This window comes from Calonectris borealis, chromosome 3 (assembly GCF_964195595.1).
Source record: "Calonectris borealis chromosome 3, bCalBor7.hap1.2, whole genome shotgun sequence".
Lineage (NCBI taxonomy): Eukaryota > Metazoa > Chordata > Aves > Procellariiformes > Procellariidae > Calonectris > Calonectris borealis.
The window spans coordinates 103757469-103777461 of NC_134314.1; the positions used below are offsets into that span (position 1 = coordinate 103757469).

At 38.8% G+C, this 19993-nt stretch overlaps 1 protein-coding gene across 14 annotated transcripts in view; it reads left to right on the top strand.

Moving 5' to 3' along the window:
- Window positions 1-19993, top strand: part of RPS6KC1 (ribosomal protein S6 kinase C1) — a 90673-nt gene that overhangs the window by 59878 nt on the left and 10802 nt on the right. For 9 of the 14 annotated variants that reach the window (XM_075147055.1, XM_075147057.1, XM_075147061.1 and 6 more), the window contains 4 exons: window positions 975-1107; window positions 10637-12214; window positions 12486-12575; window positions 19712-19813. In XM_075147055.1, the coding sequence (XP_075003156.1) occupies window positions 975-1107; window positions 10637-12214; window positions 12486-12575; window positions 19712-19813 (1903 nt within the window). Of the gene's footprint in view, window positions 1-974; window positions 1108-10636; window positions 12215-12485; window positions 12576-15155; window positions 15307-19711; window positions 19814-19993 lie in introns of all 14 variants that reach the window. The other 5 variants (XM_075147063.1, XM_075147062.1, XM_075147066.1 and 2 more) reach the window with 3 other exon arrangements.

Below are 19993 nucleotides of genomic sequence, written 5' to 3' on the forward strand. Positions count from 1 at the left end.
CTAATACGCTTGGAGCATCTGTGATGCTAAGAATTAGTTTAGTATGAGTATTGCTATTGTGGCCGTTATTTCAGGCTCCCCTTGACATGAATTCCACTGCTGATGGGAGGAAGGGCTGAAAAACCGTGTCCCAAACGTGGAGCTCTAATTAGTTGTTAACATTTTGTAACTTCGCTTCAGGTCTGGCTTACAACCCTGCCTTAACTTTGTGCGTCTCGCCTTTGAAATTGTTTGTCTTAAGTATATGCAGGGTACAGAAAACCTGTTTGTTCCTCAGAAAGTATTATTTGTGAATATAGTATATTAGAACCTCACCCTATCTACTGGCTAACATTGAATTTCCCATTTAACTGCTTATGTTTATCAATATTGTAATAGGTCACGCTATTGACATAATTTTTTTTCCTCTTTCTCTCTCCCCTCCCTTTTTCCCTCCCACATCAATTTTTTCACTTCTGGCAACTTCATCTCTGTGCTACCTCCCCAGAAATCATTACCTCTCAAGGAGACTAATCCTTTCCTTTCCTTTTTGTTGTGGTGGTTGTTGTCTTTAGTAAAGTACAATGGAAATGTGAGGATTACCTGTAAGGCTAAGGCATTCTTTTGTCTTTAGAACTTGAATTGAATTTTTCTTTAATAGTGTCTTTTGGTCACACACAAAAATAAAATTTTAAAAAAAGGTCACAGGGAAATAACTGAGTGTCATCCTGATGACTTAGTTTGAGAGAGATTCTAATAAAAACATTGACCCATGTAATTGATTTTAATGGCAGCTTTGTGCCATCTTCTGTTCTCTGGAAATGCGCCAGATGCCATCAGCACAGCCTCGGGGGACCGAGGGGCATAGAGCAGCAGATGAGTGGTTTCTCTGAAGCCCAGAGTAACTCGGATAGATTAGTTTGGTTGATAAACACAGAGCACAGCAGGCTCCAAAGGCAACTGAGGGTACAACTGACCTTTTTGTTCTCTGTCAGGGTCTAAGGAAAAGTAGTGAGTACAGCAGGAGCAGAACGACCATCATCCCCCGCTGTGTGCCCAACATGGTGTGTCTGCACAAGTACATCATCTCTGAGGAGTCTGTCTTTCTCGTGTTACAGCATGCAGAAGGTTTGTCTCTCATTTAAGTATATTGCTGAAAAGAGTCAAAGGTTTAAGTTTTAATCAATGGTACATTTCATTGTCAAATTAATCTCTTATACATCTAATTAAAATATTTTTAGTGTGCCTAAGAGGTGTCTTGTAAGACACCCCACTCCCATCCTCCGTCTCTCTCCCTTTTTCCCCCTCATCCTGCGGTGGATCTGATTCCTCTTTCAAATGGCCTCAAATCCTGATGGGTTACTTGAATTGTAGCAATATTGAAAGCTTCCAACTGTTTATTTTCTACAGGAGAGTGAGTGCTTTGACTGCAACAACTATCTGCAGTTTTTACAGTCATCTCTTGGAGATAAAGGCTTTGGCTACTTTTGTAAACTTTGGCAAGTAAATCTTTAGCATCTTGCAGTTAAAATGACAACTATTCACACAAGAATTTAGTAACTTTCTGATAAAAAACATGAACATTTGCCTGTTGATTAATATTGCACAGTTATTCTGATCTGGATTTTTAAGAAAATAGCTAGTGGCATCACACAGGAGTTCAAAGCAGAACCACAGAGTTGTGCCTTCAAACTATTTATAAAATTCCTGTTAAATGTACAGGGAACAGGTGGCACAAAATAATTACATTTTGATTTTTTTGGTCTAACACCTGGATTTAAATATTCCCTAAATGTAATTACCCATATTTGTTTAGAATGAGTGCAGAATATAAATGTTGGGATTACTAATAGTTCTCTTTTTAGGAAGTGTTAATAATTCAGTCAGAATGGATGATGTGAAGGAACTAAGCTAACTGCTAGAGAAGATAATTTTATTATATTGAATATTATTTCTTTTTTTCTAATAACTTAGATTTTGGCTTTTTCATGAACAATATGTCGCATAAGGCCAGTTAAAGTTAACTTTGCAACATGAATGACTGTTTCTGCTATGTGTGACTTACTCTTGTCGTGAGCAGTGATGCACGAAGAAAGGCCTCACATTACAGTATATTGCCTGATGGTGATCTCGAGGGTTTACAGACCTCTGCTCTGTACAATGCTACTTTCCTTGAGGTGTGTGTAATTCAGCTGAATGGAGACTCTCACCTGAACTGTAATCTCCACATAAGCTAGTGCATTTTGTTTGGAGAAATACTATTTAAAAAAAAACCCAAAACAAAAAAAACCCACAACCCAACCTTGTCAGATACCAGCTGTCCTTAAGGCTATGATAATCAAAGGATTAGAGATAGGATAAAATAATAATTTAAAAAACCTGTTCCTAATATTTCTTAATTTCTGAAGACCTACAGTTTTGCTCTTCTCCTCAGGAAGAACGTTCCTTCTCAAGACAGGTGGAAAACTGGGTGAAGTAGTAGTGGAGTTTGGGGGGAGTAGTGGTCAGATGGAGAGAACAAAAATTTTAAGGAAGGCTTAACGTGACCAGCTGACAAAGATATCTCCTGGAAGAGATAATTTTATTGTGACAACAGTCAGAAAAATGGAGACGTTGTGTGATCAGAGCTCTTTCATTTAAGAACAGAAACCGCAGCTTAACATTTGGGATGGATGGTGTGTTGTCCTGAAAAGGAATGACTCTCTCCTGGTCATCTTTGACGTAGTCACAAATCCAGTGAAATGTGCTTGGCCTGAATGTCTTGCTCTTACCAACATTGGCTGTAACATGTTTTGAGTTCTATGGGGGAAGGATTTTTAATTTACTAAGTGCCTTCTAAATCAGGTTTGTGAAACACACAGCCCTGTGCAGCACCCCACACCATTTGTTTGATCTGCCAACAGTGGAGGTGGTGTCTGTCAAGCATCCTCATTTTGGCTGGCCAGGCAGCGAATGCATACTCGGAGGCGGTGTCGTGGTTTAACCCAAGCTGGCAACTAAGCACCACACAGCCGCTCACTCACTCCCCCCCGATGGGGTAGGGGAGAGAATCGGAAGGGTAAAAGTGAGAAAACTAGTGGGTTGAGGTAACGATAGTTTAATAGGTAAAGCAAAACCCGTGCATGCAAGCAAAGCAAACCAAGGAATTCATTCACTGCTTCCCATCGGCAGGCAGGCGTTCAGCCATCTCCAGGAAAGCAGGGCTCCATCACGTGTAGTGGTTACTTGGGAAGACAAACACCACCACTCTGAACGTCCCCCCCTTCCTCCTTCTTCCCCCAGCTGTATATGCTGAGCATGACGTCATATGGTATGGAATATCCCTTTGGTCAGTTGGGGTCAGCTGTCCCAGCTGTGTCCCCTCCCAGCTTCTTGTGCACCCCCAGCCCGCTTGCTGGTGGGGGGGGGGGGTGAGAGACAGAAAAGGCCTTGACTCTGTGCAAGCACTGCTTAGCAGTAACGAAAACGTCCCTGTGTTATCAACACTGTTTCCAGCACAAATCCAAAACACAGCCCCATACTAGCTACTGTGAAGAAAATCAACTCTATGCCAGCCAAAACCAGCACAGGCAGCCACATGTTGTCTTTCTCCCAGCTGTGGGTTTAACACATGCAAGTAGGAGACATGGGAGGGAGATGGGTCATTTTGAGGTGGAGTTGGGAGAGGGGGTGCAGACGAGATGAGTGCTTTCTACAAGGAGAGCTCTGAAGAGGAACAGGGGGTAGGGAGCGTGGGAAGAACTGGGGAGCATTGCAGAGAGGATGGAGGACTGGCAAGCTGTGCTGGGGAGGAAGGGGAGAGCTGCAGGGCCCAGGAGGGGTTTCGACGTGGGAGAGGGCTGTTGTTGGTAATACACAATACATGGATTCACTTGACTTGGACACTTGTGGGTGTAAGTTACAAACTGCATAGGGTTTTCCCTCATTTTCTGATAAAGCAGCAAGTAGTTTGGAAATGGATTCACCTCTCTTTGTTCGCAAACCATTCAAAAATTATGATGAGCTATAAGGACTTTTCCCTGATTTTCAGAGAATTAACAAGATTAATTTCTTTAAGGATAGTCGTCTGCTTTCATGAACTTATTGACAGGGCTCAGAACAGGCAAAGGAAGAGGAAAAGGAATGATATATTCTGTTCTAAAGAGGGATAGCTGGGGTACAAAGTCATGAGTAAATTGCCTGAGAACGCATACAAAAGGTGTAGGGCCTGATCCCAAAAACCTAATTGGGGTGATAATTTTTTGTTGCCTCTAGAACTCCATGGCCTCTGCACGTCACCCTGTCCCAGGAGACTGATGCTGGAAAGTGATTCAGGAGAAAGGCTTCATTTTCAAGCTTTGGAATCCCTATAGATAGAGCTGTCTTAAAATTTCATCCATCTCAGACCAAATATAAATAGAGAAGGTACTTGTAGTTTATTTTGGGAAAGGATAGAAATTTCTAGGATAATGCTTTTTAAGTGATAGTCTCTGAAATTTTATTTCATAACTTCATGAATGCTCTTAACGTTCATACTCCCATGTAGTTCTGTTCCAATAGGAAAGAAGATAGTGCCAGTCAAATTTAGAGTTATATTACTTTGTGATGATTTATTATGTTAGGTATGTTAGCTGCACCATTGGAAAGTTCAAGAGTAAAATATTAATTTAAGTGGGCAATGGCTTGAATTATAGCAAATTCAGAGGAGGTTTTAATGCACAGACATTATGTATTTGCTAAGCAGCTTGCTATTTGCTGTTCGTAGTAAATTTTAGCTGTATTATTATGTGCAGCACTATTGGGTTTTGTATGGAATTCTGAAAGCTTGATCCCAGACTCTTGCTCAAGATGAAGAATTTTTCTTTTTTTTTTTTTTTTTTTTTTAAAATCATGATGCCATTGCATGCTCAGAATTGGTGAGTGAGGTCTTGGGTTCTCTTACAGGCTTTTCTCTTGGCCACATTTGGAGGCTTCAAGGGTGTCTCAGAAGCACGAAAGTCCATAAAGTTATCTTGTAGCTTTGTTGGAAAGCACTTGGCAAATTCTAGTGTGGTAGAGAGCCAATCTGATGTTAATAAGGCCTCGCTTCTTCTTGGCAGTACTAACTCCAGAAATTTTAGAAACAGATGCTTCAAAAATAGGCTGGGGGGCTTCCATGGGACATCAAAGTTTAAGTGGCTGTTAGAAGCTGTCAAATCTCTTTAAGCATAAACAAGCTGGAGTTCCTCTCAATCTGGAGAGCACTCAAGAAACTTCATGCTGAAGAGGCTTGCTGCACGCAGGAATTGATAGACAGCAAGGTGGTAGCATTCTGGCTTGCAAAGCTGAGGATTTGTCATTAGGAAAGGAGATAGTGCTGGCTGTAAAGATTTGACAGCGATCGGAAAATGCAGGAAAGGTGATATGGTCCTTGGCAAGTGACTTTTTCAGGAGGCTGCTTTGAAGTAATACCTTTTGCTCAAAGTGCACTGGGAAGTGGGAGCTTTGCCTAAACTAGCAAACTTTGTAGCAGAGATTCACCAGCAGCAGTGGAAGCAGCTGTGTATATAAGGCTCTGGTGTTTGTAACTACTGTCATGTTAGAGATTAGGTTGGAGATTAGCTTCCAATTCATGTGTACGCTGCAAGCCCACTGTGGCTGCCATTGGGATGCTGTGAAGCATTATTGTTGTATCATGGTAGTGCCTACATGTCTGGTTCCCTTTTGGCCTAGGAACTGTACAAGCATAGTTTTACGTAGTCATTGTATATTAACTTGATGACGTTTACCAGTAGACATGTCTTTATTGAAAAGGAGGACAATGATTCTAAGAAAACCATAAGGTTGTTCTTTTTCCAGCAAGGAAGAATATTAATTTGCATGAGGTGCATGACTTATGATTGGTACTCCTGGCCATAAACAAATTCTTATGCAGTCATGTACAGAGTTAGGCCCGGTTTTGGAGAATAATTCAAACAGATGTCTTTCAGTACCCTTTTTCTCAGTTTTTCTTCCCTATCCGATCACAATTATTTGGAAGCCTGGATTATTCGCTTTGACTTTGTTTGGGATTTCCTAAATACAATGATTACTGCATTCTTAGCTGTATTCCAGTTCTGCAGGAATTGGAGTATATCATCCTTCAGAGTAAACTCATGGGCCAAGCTACCAAAAGCCATTGATTTATTTTGGAATATGTCTCCTTAGTCAGCCAGTCTTTCAGGATGTGAAGCTGAAATGTTAAGTGTCTGAGCACTGGGTGAGGAAAAATCCAACAGATCATAAATTTTTCTTGTCAGCTAGAACAAAAACATGTTTAGGAGACTAAATTTGCTGATCTGTTAGGTTTCATTTTATCCTATGATATGTACTGTATAGTCTCTGTAATCTTCTTCTCTTTGATCTTCCTGCGTCAAGTGCTATTAATAACAAAAAACTGCAGAAATGTTTGAAAGAATATAAAAATATTATGGAACTAACAAGATTCCTAGCCAGCTTCATCGCTTGGTCACTTTATGCTGAAATTTCCTGTTGATTATTTTGGACACTAACTTTTTAGATTCTGCCTCTCAAAGCAGAGATATAACCTCCAGAGTGCTGGAAATGTGGTTAAGTAAGGCAATTGTAATAAGTAATTTTACATTGAATAACTGCAGAAGAATGTAGAGCATGGTGATTTTAGTGTGCTAATAAAACCAGAAAGAGTGAACTAGACTGGTTGTAGAGTCAGTTCATGGTAGAAGAAAATAATCTTAATTAGTTATGTTAATACTGTACTTCTGAAACACTAATAAACTTTAGCTTAAAACGGTAGCTTTTATAATTATTTAGTATGTTAGACTATTTGACAATGACTGAAGCTTACTTGTTTGGATTGATTTCTGTAATTTTAGTTTTTATAGATTCCTGATACTATATTAGCATGGCTTGCTAATGGGTTTTCTTGATCTTACACAACACATGGGGAGAGGGGGAAAGATTATTAGTATGTCATTCATAAAGGCATAATTATATACCCAGATACAAATATCACTCTTGTTTGACCCTGAATTGGACATTTTCAGAAAGGAATAAAATTGTTGTTTTTCACTATAGAACACAATTATTGAATAAGCATTTATTTACGTATTTCCACTTGACCAGGAGGCCAGTCTTGAAATATTTGTATGTAAACATATTTGGACATAATAATTTTTTTTTTTGTATTTACTTGCCTTTAACTCTAAATTGGAGTTGCAGTAAGTAGTCATTTCCACTGTGATTTCTAAGTCCAAGTGATTATTAATGAGCAGCTTCTTTTTTAAAAAGGTAAGATAATATATTTATAAATAGAGAATGAGTAATTGTTGCAGTTCTGTCAGTTTTCACAGGTGGACAGTGGTGAACTCCTGAATACTGTAAGGGTAAAGAGATTTTTTTGTCTTTTGCAAATTTTAGGTTTGCTGAAAGCATTTGAAATTGAACATTTTTAAAAACATAGTCCGAACCTCTTGACTCTTCCAGTGATTTTCCTGTGGGGTTTTGGAGGGTTGATCTCAACACATCTATTTTCCTTCCTTAATCCTTCTTGGGTCGTCTTCTTTCTTAAGCTACGCTAAGACTTTGAGTAGAGGCCAAAATCTAGTGGAGGCTGCATGAAATCTTGCATGAAATCTTGCATGAAGTGAGGTGGAGGGAGCCGAAGACAGGAGTTGTCCTGAAAGCAGCTTGACCTGTCTGTAGGTGAAAATCTAAGTTGTGTAAGGATAATTCTTGCACTTTTCATACTGCCAGGCAGCCCAGCCCTTTCCTACCCTAATATAGGGGTACGAAACATTTATGTCAGTGAGAGCTATTCAGGTGTCACACGTAAAAGCACACCTGGTGTCCAATAATGACACAGGAGAAAAACGTGACAATAGATCAATAAGGTTTTGAGCTTTCAGCATCCCTGGGTCAAAGCTCGACCCAGGCCTCCATTAGAAAGACCTTTTCTTGCTACTTGCATCTGAGGAAAGACTGATGGTGCTAAAATTTGCATTAAAGCCGTGCCTGGAGGCTGAGGTGCTGTTGTGCCAGGCACTGTCCAAAATGTAAAGTGGGTCTTCGTAGGTTGTGTTCTGTGAATACCCTTTGAAACCTGAGATTTGTGTTTTCATAAGAAATTTGTGAAGCACAAATAATAAACACTAGTAATGTGCAGACGGAAAAATTTAGCATTTGCTTGTACTAATTAGTATAATGCAGGTGGGATGGGCAGACATTGTATTTTATTAAATGCTACAGAGGCGTGGTTGTCAAATGAGATTTTATTGTTTGGTATGAAACGACCCTGGATAATTCCATGCCTCGTTAATAAACTGGGCAAAGTTGTTTTGCAAGCACTGTTTACTTAAAGTAATTTAATTGAAATTTTTAAGAAAACCGATTGTTATAAAAATACTGTTCCATCAGAACCTTGGGGTAAAATTAAACTTTTGTGTTGCTTCTTTTGTCATGGATGAAAGTGTGAAAAAGAGGAGAAAGTCTTTCACACATATATAAAAATATATATGCTCTTGCTCTCTTTCTCATTCTCTTTTCTGTTTTCTCTCCTTGCCATTCCATAGCAAAAGCATGAATAAATGTAAAAATGTAATATTAGAAAAAGAATTATTGGTGATTATGGGATGATCAACTTTTATTTTTACCAAATCAGTTTAAAACCAGTAACTCTGAAGTCCTATGCAAGCTGCAGGGCTCAGAAGGCATGGCAGTGCCCCGGCTCTGCCTTTGCCCTGCTGGACAGCTGTGTAACATGTCGTATTTAAGGCAAGAGGCTTCATCTTAAGAGTCTGCCCGGACTCACTGCTTCTCACGGAGGCACGGTCCTGCTTGTCAGGCACTTCTGGCAGGACCAGGGCCCTCGGTCTCACCGACGCGGGGCGGCAGGTCGCTTGTGTCCAGGCAAGCTCAGGGTCGGTCGCTGCCCCGGGAGGTAGCCTGCTCCGCTGCGCTGAGGGCAGCTGCTCTGCTGGGAGGGACTGATGAGCCATGTCTTGCTACTCTGGCATGGCACGCCTGTAGGTTTTTTGAATGCATCTTTGGGTAAGTATTTAAAGTGCTTATGCAATACAGTGGTCAGTATAGCAGTTCTTGTTCCCTTTTCCATGAGCATTGCTTCTGTTTGCTCCTGTTCCTTTACCTGGCATCCTTTCTCATCATCTTCTAGAAGGTGGCAAGGGTCATTTTGACCTACTAAGTCCATTTGTAGCTTATGGCAGAAACCATGTGGATTAATAGATCTAAATTGTCATTTTTACCATTGGACTCAAGCTGTTAGAATTTCCTCTTAATATTTTTAATATACTTAGTTTCACCACAACCAGTGAGGTGTTTTTTTTTTTTTCTCCCCCCCTTCAAGTCTTGTCTTAACCAGGGGGATGGAGGGCAAGAAAACTCCACATTCTATTATTCAAATTCATTTTTAAAGTATCAAGGTGTTTCTGCCTTTGATAAGTTATTTTTGAAATACCTGGGCATATAGAAAACCTGCTCCTAGGCAATGAAAAATACTTCCTTCTTTTATTGTACTTTTTAAAGGAATTTTGCCTGATATGGAGAGTGTTTAAAAATAACTATTAAAGACTGTATTTTGGAAAAATAGAAAACTCTTTTACCCAAGGAAGTAAAAAAAAAAAAAAAAAAAAGGGGGAAAAAAAAAAAAGAGAACCAAAAAAAACAGTCAAAACTTTGCAGATGCCCAGTGGACTGGATACTTATTTTTTTCTTCTACAAAGATTTTGTTAGAACCCCTGCATTTTCCAGAATTTCTGTACAATCTTTTAAATTGAAATGTTTTGACTTTGCATTTTTCCATAAGTTATCAAAGGTGGCTTTCTAGCTTTAAGCCAAATTCTTTGGCTCGTGCAAGAATGCAGTAACTTCTTGATTTGTTTTGTGTAAATTCTGTTTTGTAATCTGTAAGCTTTTTTTGTATGTACAATATAGAGAGTCCTATTTTGTATTTTTTTAAATGTAAGTATTGCTTTTGGAGCTGTAACTGTCTTAGAGTCTTTGATGTGAAGGAACTGGTTTGCCAATGTGACTTAGAATATTGATAAATCCTTGTTGCAGCAAGGCGTAAAAAAACGGAGTTCTGAAGTTAAAGGGAGAAATACATCCATATTTAACTAACAAAAACCACTGCTTCAAAGAGAGAAACAGATCCTTAAACTATTCTGCTAATATGAGGTAATTCCCTTCCCCTTACCCAACATGCTAATTAGTTTTTAGTCCATCTCCCCTAACATTGCTCATGAGCTTGGAGCTGTGATACAGAAGTATTCAGTACAGGCAGAACTGGTGATGGGCGCTAAATCATTTGATGTTCCCTAGTTTTTACTTTCTTTTGAGACAGCAGATGGAGAGTAGTCGCCGCTATGCAACTTGAGACAGACTCCGAAATGAGACTTGACTGAAGTTTTTTTTTTTTAAAAAAAAAAAAAAAGCTTAATCTCAGATGCGGCTCTTTAAATATTTATGTATTAATACAAATCTGCTTGAAAAGCAAGTTGTGGTCCCTGTAATTATTTCCTCCTGAGGTAGGAGATCCAACTTGCTCTGTGGGCATAAGGATATAGTGTATTGTGACAATGAGGGTATTTTGCTGTTTCATAATGAAACCGATTCTGTCTTGAGTGAAATTAAGACATTTCCCCCCTGCCCTCTTTTCTTGCAGGAGGAAAACTGTGGTCTTATGTCAGTAAGTTCTTAAACAGAAGTCCTGAAGAGAGCTTTGAAATTCCTGAACCCAGAACATCCAGTTCAACTAAAATTTACCTGGAGCAGCCAACACCTAGTCCTAAAGAAATCGGTAGCAGCACTGATTCCAGAGAAAGCTATGGGGAGAGCATGCTGAAGGTGGTCCCACTGAAGAGCAGCCTAACGCCGAGCTCTCAGGATGACAGCAGCAACCAGGAAGATGGCCAAGAGAGTTCCAAGTGGATGGACTCAGGATCCAGCTCAGAAGAAGAGTGCACTACTAGTTATTTAACATTATGCAATGAATATGGGCAAGAAAAAATTGATTCTGGCTCTCTAAATGAGGAACCGGTGGTTAAACTGGAGAGCGAAGGTCTAAATACCAAAGAGAGAAGCTGCTTACAGAAGTGCAGTGTCGTTGGCAGTGATAGCTTCACCTCTCAGATTGCATCTCAGGAACGAAAGCTTTTCATTGACAATGCTGAGTCGGAAATAGCTAGCCCTACTAGGATATTGGACTCATTAACTAAATCAAAGAACAGCCCCATGGAACTCTTCAGGATAGATAGCAAAGATAGCACTAGTGAGCTCCTGGGGCTTGATTTTGGAGAAAAATTATATAACCTGAAATCGGAGCCTTTGAAGCCATTGCTTTCTGTCCCAGATCATGACAGAAGCATGGATGCCCTAGAGAGCAAAATGGGTATGAGAGCTCATGACACTGTAAGCAGGGGTTCAAATGACTCTGTGCCAGTTATCTCCTTTAAGGATGCTGCTTTTGATGATGTAAATAGTGTTGATGAAGGAAGGCCTGATCTCCTAATAAACTTACCTGGTATGTCTGATGAAACAGAAGAGACAGCAGTGTCAAGGCCAACAAAGTTTACAAAAACTGATAGGGATATGTTGGAAGTAAAGTTATTAGAAACACCTGATGTCTTACAATTAAATAATTCTGCAGAGCCATGCAAAGCATTTGATCAAGAGCCAAATCATGTGGCACCAGAAGTGGGTGATCCTTCCCACGAGGAAGCAAATGGACAAAGCGGTGTCACTCAGGGAGCTCTTGGGACCCTCTTTACATCTGACCAAGAGGTAGGTAGTTCAGAAGACGGGGCTCTGTTTCAAGGGCTTGGAGCCTGCTCCTTAAACGTGACAAGCAAAGAAGAAAGTTTGTTTATTTCCAACCCGCTCTCAGGTGCTCAAGATGTTAGCTTGGATGGAGACATGTTAAGAGATGAAGCAGTGTTGCTGTTTTCCGATCAAACTGAAGACTTTGAGAAGGAGGAAATAGACTCGGCTTTGTTACCAGCAGCTGAACGTAAAGAGACAGCAGCAAAGAGGGAAGACGAAATAGCAGTAGCAGGGGAGAAGGAAATACATCAAATTTTTCAGAACCTCGACGAAAGATTAGCGATAACCTCCAGGTTTTATATCCCAGAGGACTGCATTCAAAGATGGGCAGCTGAAATGGTTGTAGCCCTTGATGCTTTACATAGAGAAGGAATTGTGTGCCGCGATTTGAACCCAAACAACATCTTATTGAATGATAGAGGTCAGGAACTTTTGCAAATGCATTTCTTTTTATTCGCTGTTGCTTCCAATTAACTGAGTAGGCGTTTTATCTTGTAATTAGTATCTTCATTTCCTGTCTAGAGCTTCATTATCAGTGCAGCAAATTCACCCCCAGTAATAGCTTCTAGTACTTAATGATGCCATTATTCTTAATGATACTGTTTTTAGCTACAAAAGGAGTAATTACAGTTCACTTCTGCAGAAAATGGAAGGGAAAAATGTTTTGATTTCTCCTGTCGTTTTGTTTTTAGGACACATTCAGCTAACGTATTTTAGCAGGTGGAGGGAGGTTGAAGATTCCTGTGACAACGATGCCGTAGAGAGAATGTACTGTGCCCCAGGTTAGAGCAATCACCTACAATGTTTCACTTGGAAAGTAGATTAGCAGCTTTCATTTTCTCACGGAGCCTCTATAGCATAGAGCTCGAGATCATGCAATATCTGAATTTTCTTTGCTTTTTCCTGAATGTCTTAAAAAGCTAGAGGGCTCATAACTGCTTTATTGTTGAACTGTGGTGGTGTTTGTTATATTATTTCCATAAAGTGTAATTGTATTGAATGTCTTGTTTAAGCAAATTTAAGGAATGTTTTGTTTTCTTGCAGTTATTTGCTATATGTGAGTACATCTTGATAACTGAAAAGAGCAAATAAGGGAGAGGGCAGACTGAAAAGATGACACTAAGAGCCTTAAAAATACAAAAATTTATACGTGCAAAGAACATGGGGGAAAAAAACCCATAGCATTTTGAAAAATACAACCCTAATAGGCTCAGAGATGCCTCTGACATTTTTGATGAGCTACAGTGGGCTTTGAAATAGTTTAGAGAGCTCTTCTCTTAGAACTGCTTTCATCAGTCATGAGGGTGATAAAATCAATATCTCTTGGGTTTTTATAGCAAGGATGGCACTTGAAACTGAGCCCTCCCTCTTTCCCTTTTTCCAATTTATTTTCTGCTAATATAGTGGTCAAATGGTAGTGACAGCCGAAAATCAGGTGTTTTACTTATAACTTTGTATTTTAAAAAATTCATAGCTAGCTTAAAAAAACTACTTTTTAGAGTTGAAATGACTACTGGGAGGCTATTCAGATTTTCAGTTTCTCTTTTTTATTCTGAATTTGAAATGCCAACATACTCTTTCTGCGGAGCGCGTGGTCTGGCTAGGCATTGCAACTTGGCATGCAGGTAGTCCTCAAGCTCAGAGTCTGCAAGTGTGCTCAGAAAAATTTAGAATAAGAGTTATCAGCAATGGAAGTTCTGAACTTAGTTTGGCATCAGGTGTTTATTCTGTGACTTAGTCTCGCAACTGAAGTACAGTAAGGAACTGCTCTCTGTGAATAAAGATGGTAGGATCTCAACAAAAATTTGAATGCCGGCCTCTTGAGATAAATAGTAAAAAATTGGCGAATCCCAGCAATTCCTGTGATTGTTAAAAAGAAACGTGTCCTGGTTGCCAACTTGCATGATGTCCTGTCAGAAAGAGACGTTTTCCTGCCTCGCTAACACAGCCTCGTACAAAGCGCTCCCTAGTTGAGTAGTAGCAAAGATGGAAGTGCAGCCTTTTCCCAACCTGTTATCATTAATGAGCTGTGAAAGTCAAATCTTAATTTTTCTGTTTTTTAATGAGGATCCAAAGAGAGTCTTTTTTTGCCCCCTAAGCCCCAACCAGCCAACTCCTGCAGTAATTAAGTGTTTAGGGAGCAGTTGAAATAATATTTAGAAGTCCCCAAATGCAAGAATAAAGTTTTCCGCACCATCATTATTTCCACCTCACAGCACAGGTGTGGTATCCATCCGGGCTTTTCTTGGTTAAGTTGCCCTCTCCTTTCCGCCCTCTCTGCCCTACCCCAAGCTGTAGTTTGCTTTGTGTGTCTCTAACTGGCGAGCTACAAGATGAAGATTTGCAAATGCAAATATTAGATATATGCAAGGTGGCTGAATTGATACTCTATGATTCTTACCTTTCATATTTCTTGACCTTAATGTTATGTCTGCAAAGCGTACTCTTACTTTAGTGTAGCTATTTCACGCTATTTTTTGCAGTACAAAATACATTTTGGAGCTAAGTGCCATTCTATTCTGAGAATTAATACCTGTACCTTCAATAATGGTGTATAGCTGAGTCCAAAACAGCTTTCTCAGGGCTACTGCTGCTGGTAAATCTTGCTCTAGAACTTTTGATCAGTATTAAAAAAATAATCACGTTAGTGGGCTTTCTTTAGGCTCCGATGTTACAGGAAAAAAAAACTCATTTGGATAATCATTTTTCATTTTAAGGCGTGTACCATGTCCCTGGAACCCATGTCTCCCTTTTATCATGATAGCATTGCTCCTCAAGCTGCTTCGTGGAATAAGGATTTTGAAATTATACTTGTGCTTCCGTTCAGTACACTAAGAGAAATTGACAAGTTTGTTGTTTTTTTTTTTTTTTTTAAAAAATTCTTTTTAAGTTGCTTTTTAAAGCTGATCATAAATGTTTCTCACAGCTTGCTTTTTTCCTGCTGAAGGAAGGGCTGCAGTTTTGTAGAGGTGAACAAGTGATCTTCAGAAAATTTCATCAGGTCTCATGATTTCTTATCATAATACAACACAGTGACTAAATAAAGTGACTCGAAGCAAGTCTTTATCTTGTTTTGAATTTTCCTGGTGTTTCCAGTATTGTGTGCTGTGTTGCCCTACCTCTGGGTACTCAGCCTTCCCTCTCGTTTTCTCTCCTAACTGAAAGATGTAGTGAAACTTGGCTTGTAAAATTTTGCCTCCAGGTGTTTAGCTTGGTGTGTGTTTTCATCAGAGTTTGGGATAGAATAGGATTTGGATATGATAACTTGTATGTTACGTGGTTTCAATGTTTTGTTATTTAAATGTACTCATTAAAAGTATGCAAGAAAGGGAAGATGTCTTTATCAAAACACTGTCTTTTAGGGTCTGGTGTGGAGACTGAGAACAGATGATGAGTCTTGGGATGCAGCTCTTTTTCTGCATTGATTTTTGAGGAGCAAATTTTGGAGGCAGAAAAAGGAGAGGATGAATGTGAAATTTAAACAGATTGCAGGATATCTTCCATTTAAAATAGGTAGGAAATTGTATTGCAGAGTTATGTGAAAGATGTAAAAATGTATTTGAAACAATTTTGTCTTTTTAATTGATAAGGTTTCAGGTGTTGCTTTTTTACAGCACAAGTTATAAAGTGCTTAGCAGTGAAGTGCCTAAGGACATATTTAAATTTTAAGTTGCTTTATTAGTTGAAGGAAAACATGGAGTCTAAATTCTACAATTTATATATCAGAATCTAATTCCTGGAGGGACTAGGGGTAATAATGTATTAATGTTGAAGCTTTTTAGACCCAGGGGAGAATAGAGGTCCAACTACGTGGAGTTTGCTTGCAGGATCTAGGATTCAGTACCCCAGGTTGTAACCTTGTATTAAAGCAAAGCAAAGTAGTATTGGTACAGAAACAGTGATCAGATCCTTGCCATGGTGAATAGCAAGGACTTGCTCAGCTCTTGTTATCTTATGAAAAGCGGAGAGGCAATGTGACTGCATATGTAGAAAAGAGATCGTGCAGTGTATATATGAAATAATAGAACAAATGCGAACGTTATAAATGGAGAAGTGTCAAAAAGATGAGGGAAGAGAGAGTTTAAAAAACTGCAAACCATTCCCTGCTAGCAATATAATTAATTTTGTATGAAATAGCAATTGTCATTTTATATTGTGCATAAATTAAAAGCAGGGCTGAATCTGTTGCAAGGAGTGGCACTTCTCCACTATTGACGGCAGGTGGCATTGTACCATTAATGGATTTTGCTGTTGCACTTGCTGGCTCTAATTAGCCTAACTTCACATAAGAACTGGAGATGGAAGATGCAGTTTATTTGTAGTGATTTGCATATCAAGAATCGTACTCGCAAGCTCAGAGTCGTGGTGTTTTTCATAGTACTGTTGAATCTGTTGGTAAAGTTAGATAACTGTCTTTACTCCTGCATAGTTCTACTCAATAAAAAAAAAGTTCATGCTGAACCAACTACTGCAACAACAAAGCTATCTGCAGATGCTTAAAAGTAGCGCCTGTGCTATACTTTGATTAATGGCCAAACTAAATCTTTGCTGTTCACCTATGATAAGTCAAATGTTGTTTCTCTAACCCACAAGGGAAATGATGGATTATAAATCATCCCCTATAAACTCAACACCACTTCAAGTAAAACTGTGGGGGTTTTGGCCAAGAATAACCTATTTGCTTTTAAAGAAGAAATTAAGCACTTGTAACTGAGAATTTCTGCTGCGTTAATATGGTTAAGGTGACTAATGTGAGGTTTATGTGTTTTTTTCCTTTAACTTTCCTCCTCTTTATAGTAATTTTGTTTTCTGAATGTTTTAAAGTGTGCTAAGCAGCTGATGTCTGAATACAAAGTTATTAGCAGATCAGATGAGAATGATTCACTTCTGTTTAAACAGCCCTTTGCTCTCCGTGCCCCCTGAGAACTCTTATCACATATTTGTCCAAAAAACCCCACAAAAACTAATAAAAAAATCCCTCGCATTATCCACCTGCCTGGTGGCTGATAGTATCAGCAATGTATCTCTTTATCTCTTGGTTAATGTGCCTTGGTATTCTGAAGGGGGGAAAATTCCAGTAACAGATTCAATTTACACAGACAGAAACTTGAGCAAATGCCAGCCTAGCAGGGGGGCCATTATTCTGCTCTATAAATAAGTTTAAAAAAGAAACAAACACACACACAAACCTGTGAATCAACATGTTTTGGTCTAATTGAGGGAAAAGCAAGATAGATGAATTTTGAAATGCAAATGACCACCTTCTGTTATTTAAGTATCGGTTTTGCCAACTTTGTGATCTTAAATATAAAGAGTTGTTACCTTTTAAATGGAGTAATAATTATATTCCGTTCTTGATAGTCATGATTTTTAAAATCAAATTGGTGACTTTTTTAAAAAAGTCCCTTCATAGTACGCTTAACACCTATGAGAAAGACAAAATTGTCTACAGCCGCAGCCTAGTCAAGACTGTCTTCACTAAAACAGATTAAATTGAGGATTTACTCATAAAGAAAAATCTTTTAGGTACTTTTTTGATCTAACCTGTGAAGTGTCATGTTGTAGAAGCAGCTTGCTGGTCTAACATCTTGTGTAAATACGATGTGTGAATGAGATGTTTTATTTACACTCTCCGAGTTCTCGTTCCAGCAGCAGGGGTGCGTTCTGTCGCATCCCTGTAGTGTTTTCGGAGGATGAGATTTCAGAACTGGGCTGCCTTTGGAGTCTTTTTTCTTTCTTGTCCAAACAATGAGTTTTCACCAGACTGTGTTTACTAAAAACTGGAGATTTGCTTGTTGACATCATAAAGCAAAGGGAGCTTAGCGTCATAGAAAATGTAAGTAGGAGACTGGCCATCAGTAATGCATCATATTGTTCTGATGCTTTCTTAAGCTGTGTGCTATGATCAAGCCTTATTTACACAAACTAGCCTTCACAGAAACCACATATAAATATATGGTATGTTTGGTTTTATCTAACCTGCTACTAATTGTACACAATGCAAAACCTAAGCAAAAAGAAGGCTTTGTGGGTAAATTATTTTGTGCCAAAAAAGACCAAAATGTTTCAGTGTGCAACCTGATTTTTGTACTCGCAAATGAAGATGTCACTTCTAGTCTTAGACAATTGAAAATACAGACGCGAAGTGTAGCTGATAACCTAAAACATATGGCATGAAAATAAAAATGGCTAGGTTGCTATTATTAGCCTGTATGCTATAATTTTTATTTACTGAATAAGGAAAAAATGGTCTTCCTCTGTTTACCAAATAGATATTTGATGCTGGAAAACCTGCATATTATTTGTGTATGTGTTTTTCAGTAGGAATTTGCAGGTGCTCATTAAATCTGCTATTCTGTATTATAGTAATTTAATTTGAGTAGGTTGTTTAAGAAGCAAAATAACTGTGGTAGATTAAAGTGCCATTGACCCTGAGAGGTGATGAGGGGTGGGCTAGTCTTGTGGTTATAGTGAAAGACTGGACTTCCTAGATTTTATCTCTGACTCCATCCTAGCTTTTTGTGTGACATTAATGTCTCAGGATAATCCTAAAAAGGACAGGAAAAAGCAGGGCAGGTGCATGAGCTTTGAGCAGCAAAGACAGAACGATGGGCTAGCTTGATTTGAGAAGCCCTGGCAATAGGAAACAGGACTAAACATTAACATGAAAAATATATGGCTGGCGCAAATAACGAGGAAAGGTCTGGAACTGCAGAAAAAGTACTGATTAATGTGAAGCTGGGAGTAACAACTTTACCACAACCATTTGGAGTGGTACAGCTCTCCAAAGACACCTGAGTGTCCCACAGAAAACAATGACAACTGACTGCTCCCAAAATAGCAAGATATCATGAACCTGGAGTAGGTAATTGAAAGCATAGGTTTGGGGAGAGAATCACGTATTTTCTGAAAATAATCTGATGTGGTTTGGCACTCAGGCTTGTTGTAAGTACACTACATGTGTTAGATGAAGTACGTGTTCTTGTGGTTTTTCATAGACTCTGTAACTAGAATAAGCAGTAAGATGTACCGAAGCAGTTGATTTGTGAAAATCTGGTATTTTAGTCTGGCCGACATAAAAGCCAGTTAATACCTCTGGAAGAAACTGTAATTTACCTGTGTGGTGTGATTGTTTCTGGTTTTTATTTATTTTCCTTTTTAATTTTTAAATAATTATTATTATTATTACAAATGGGGCTAAAACTTGAAGGTAGTATAGAAGATGCCTTTTGAAAATAAATGGAGCTAGCTGAAAGGTTAATTAGTGTTTGCTTTGTTTTGATAACAGAGCAGTAAAAAGTTTTTGTCTCCCTTGTTCACCTGATTATTTTAGAGGAAGTTTTAATTCCATTTTGGGCTGCTAAAAGGAAGAAAGAATACAGTTCCGTCTATTAATTATTTTCTTTTAGTGACATGAGGAAATTTCTTCCAAAGATGAACATAGACGGTCATATGTTTTTGAATACCTTTAAGATGAAACTTCCTATTTTCATACTCCATTTGATCTTAGCAGATGTTCATTGGACTTGCCTCACTACTTTATTGTTTAAAGACCATGATGAACGTTTTATACTTAACTATAGATGGTTCAATACTGTGTTTTATAAATTGCTAAAGCATTTTAGGCAAAGCATTATGGCCAGATTGCTTGTGTGATGTGTTATTTAGTGTCTGTATCTTACAATATCTTGGCTGACTGAGTCTGCCTAGAGTAAATTAGCTTGGACTCATTTTACTTGGTTCTCTGCAAATGCTTCTTTACATATATAGATATTAAAATATGATAAAATAGTAAGCTTTTAAAATTAAATGAGTGTAAGGTAAATAGAATTTCCGAAGCGACTCTAATGGTTTTTCGTGCAATACTGTTTATCTTAATGGCCACAGAAGGGGAAAACATTGTGTCTGATGTTTTCAGGATGTTGGACAAGTCCATTTCCTCATGAACGGTTTCAGACACCTGATGGTAGTTCAGATAGGTCTCCTTGTTTTCTTACCAGTGCAGAAATGACACTTGAAGGTATGCTGTTTCTGCTTGAAACACGGGGTAAGGGCCCCCTCAGGTTTTGAATTCTTATCAATCCACCAAGAGTCAAATGATTCACTTCTTAATTCCACCTCAATGCAAAGCCCTTCCTGACTCTTAGGTGTTTGGAGAAGGAGTACTTCCACCTAGAGCCTATTTTTTTGTGAGCTGACT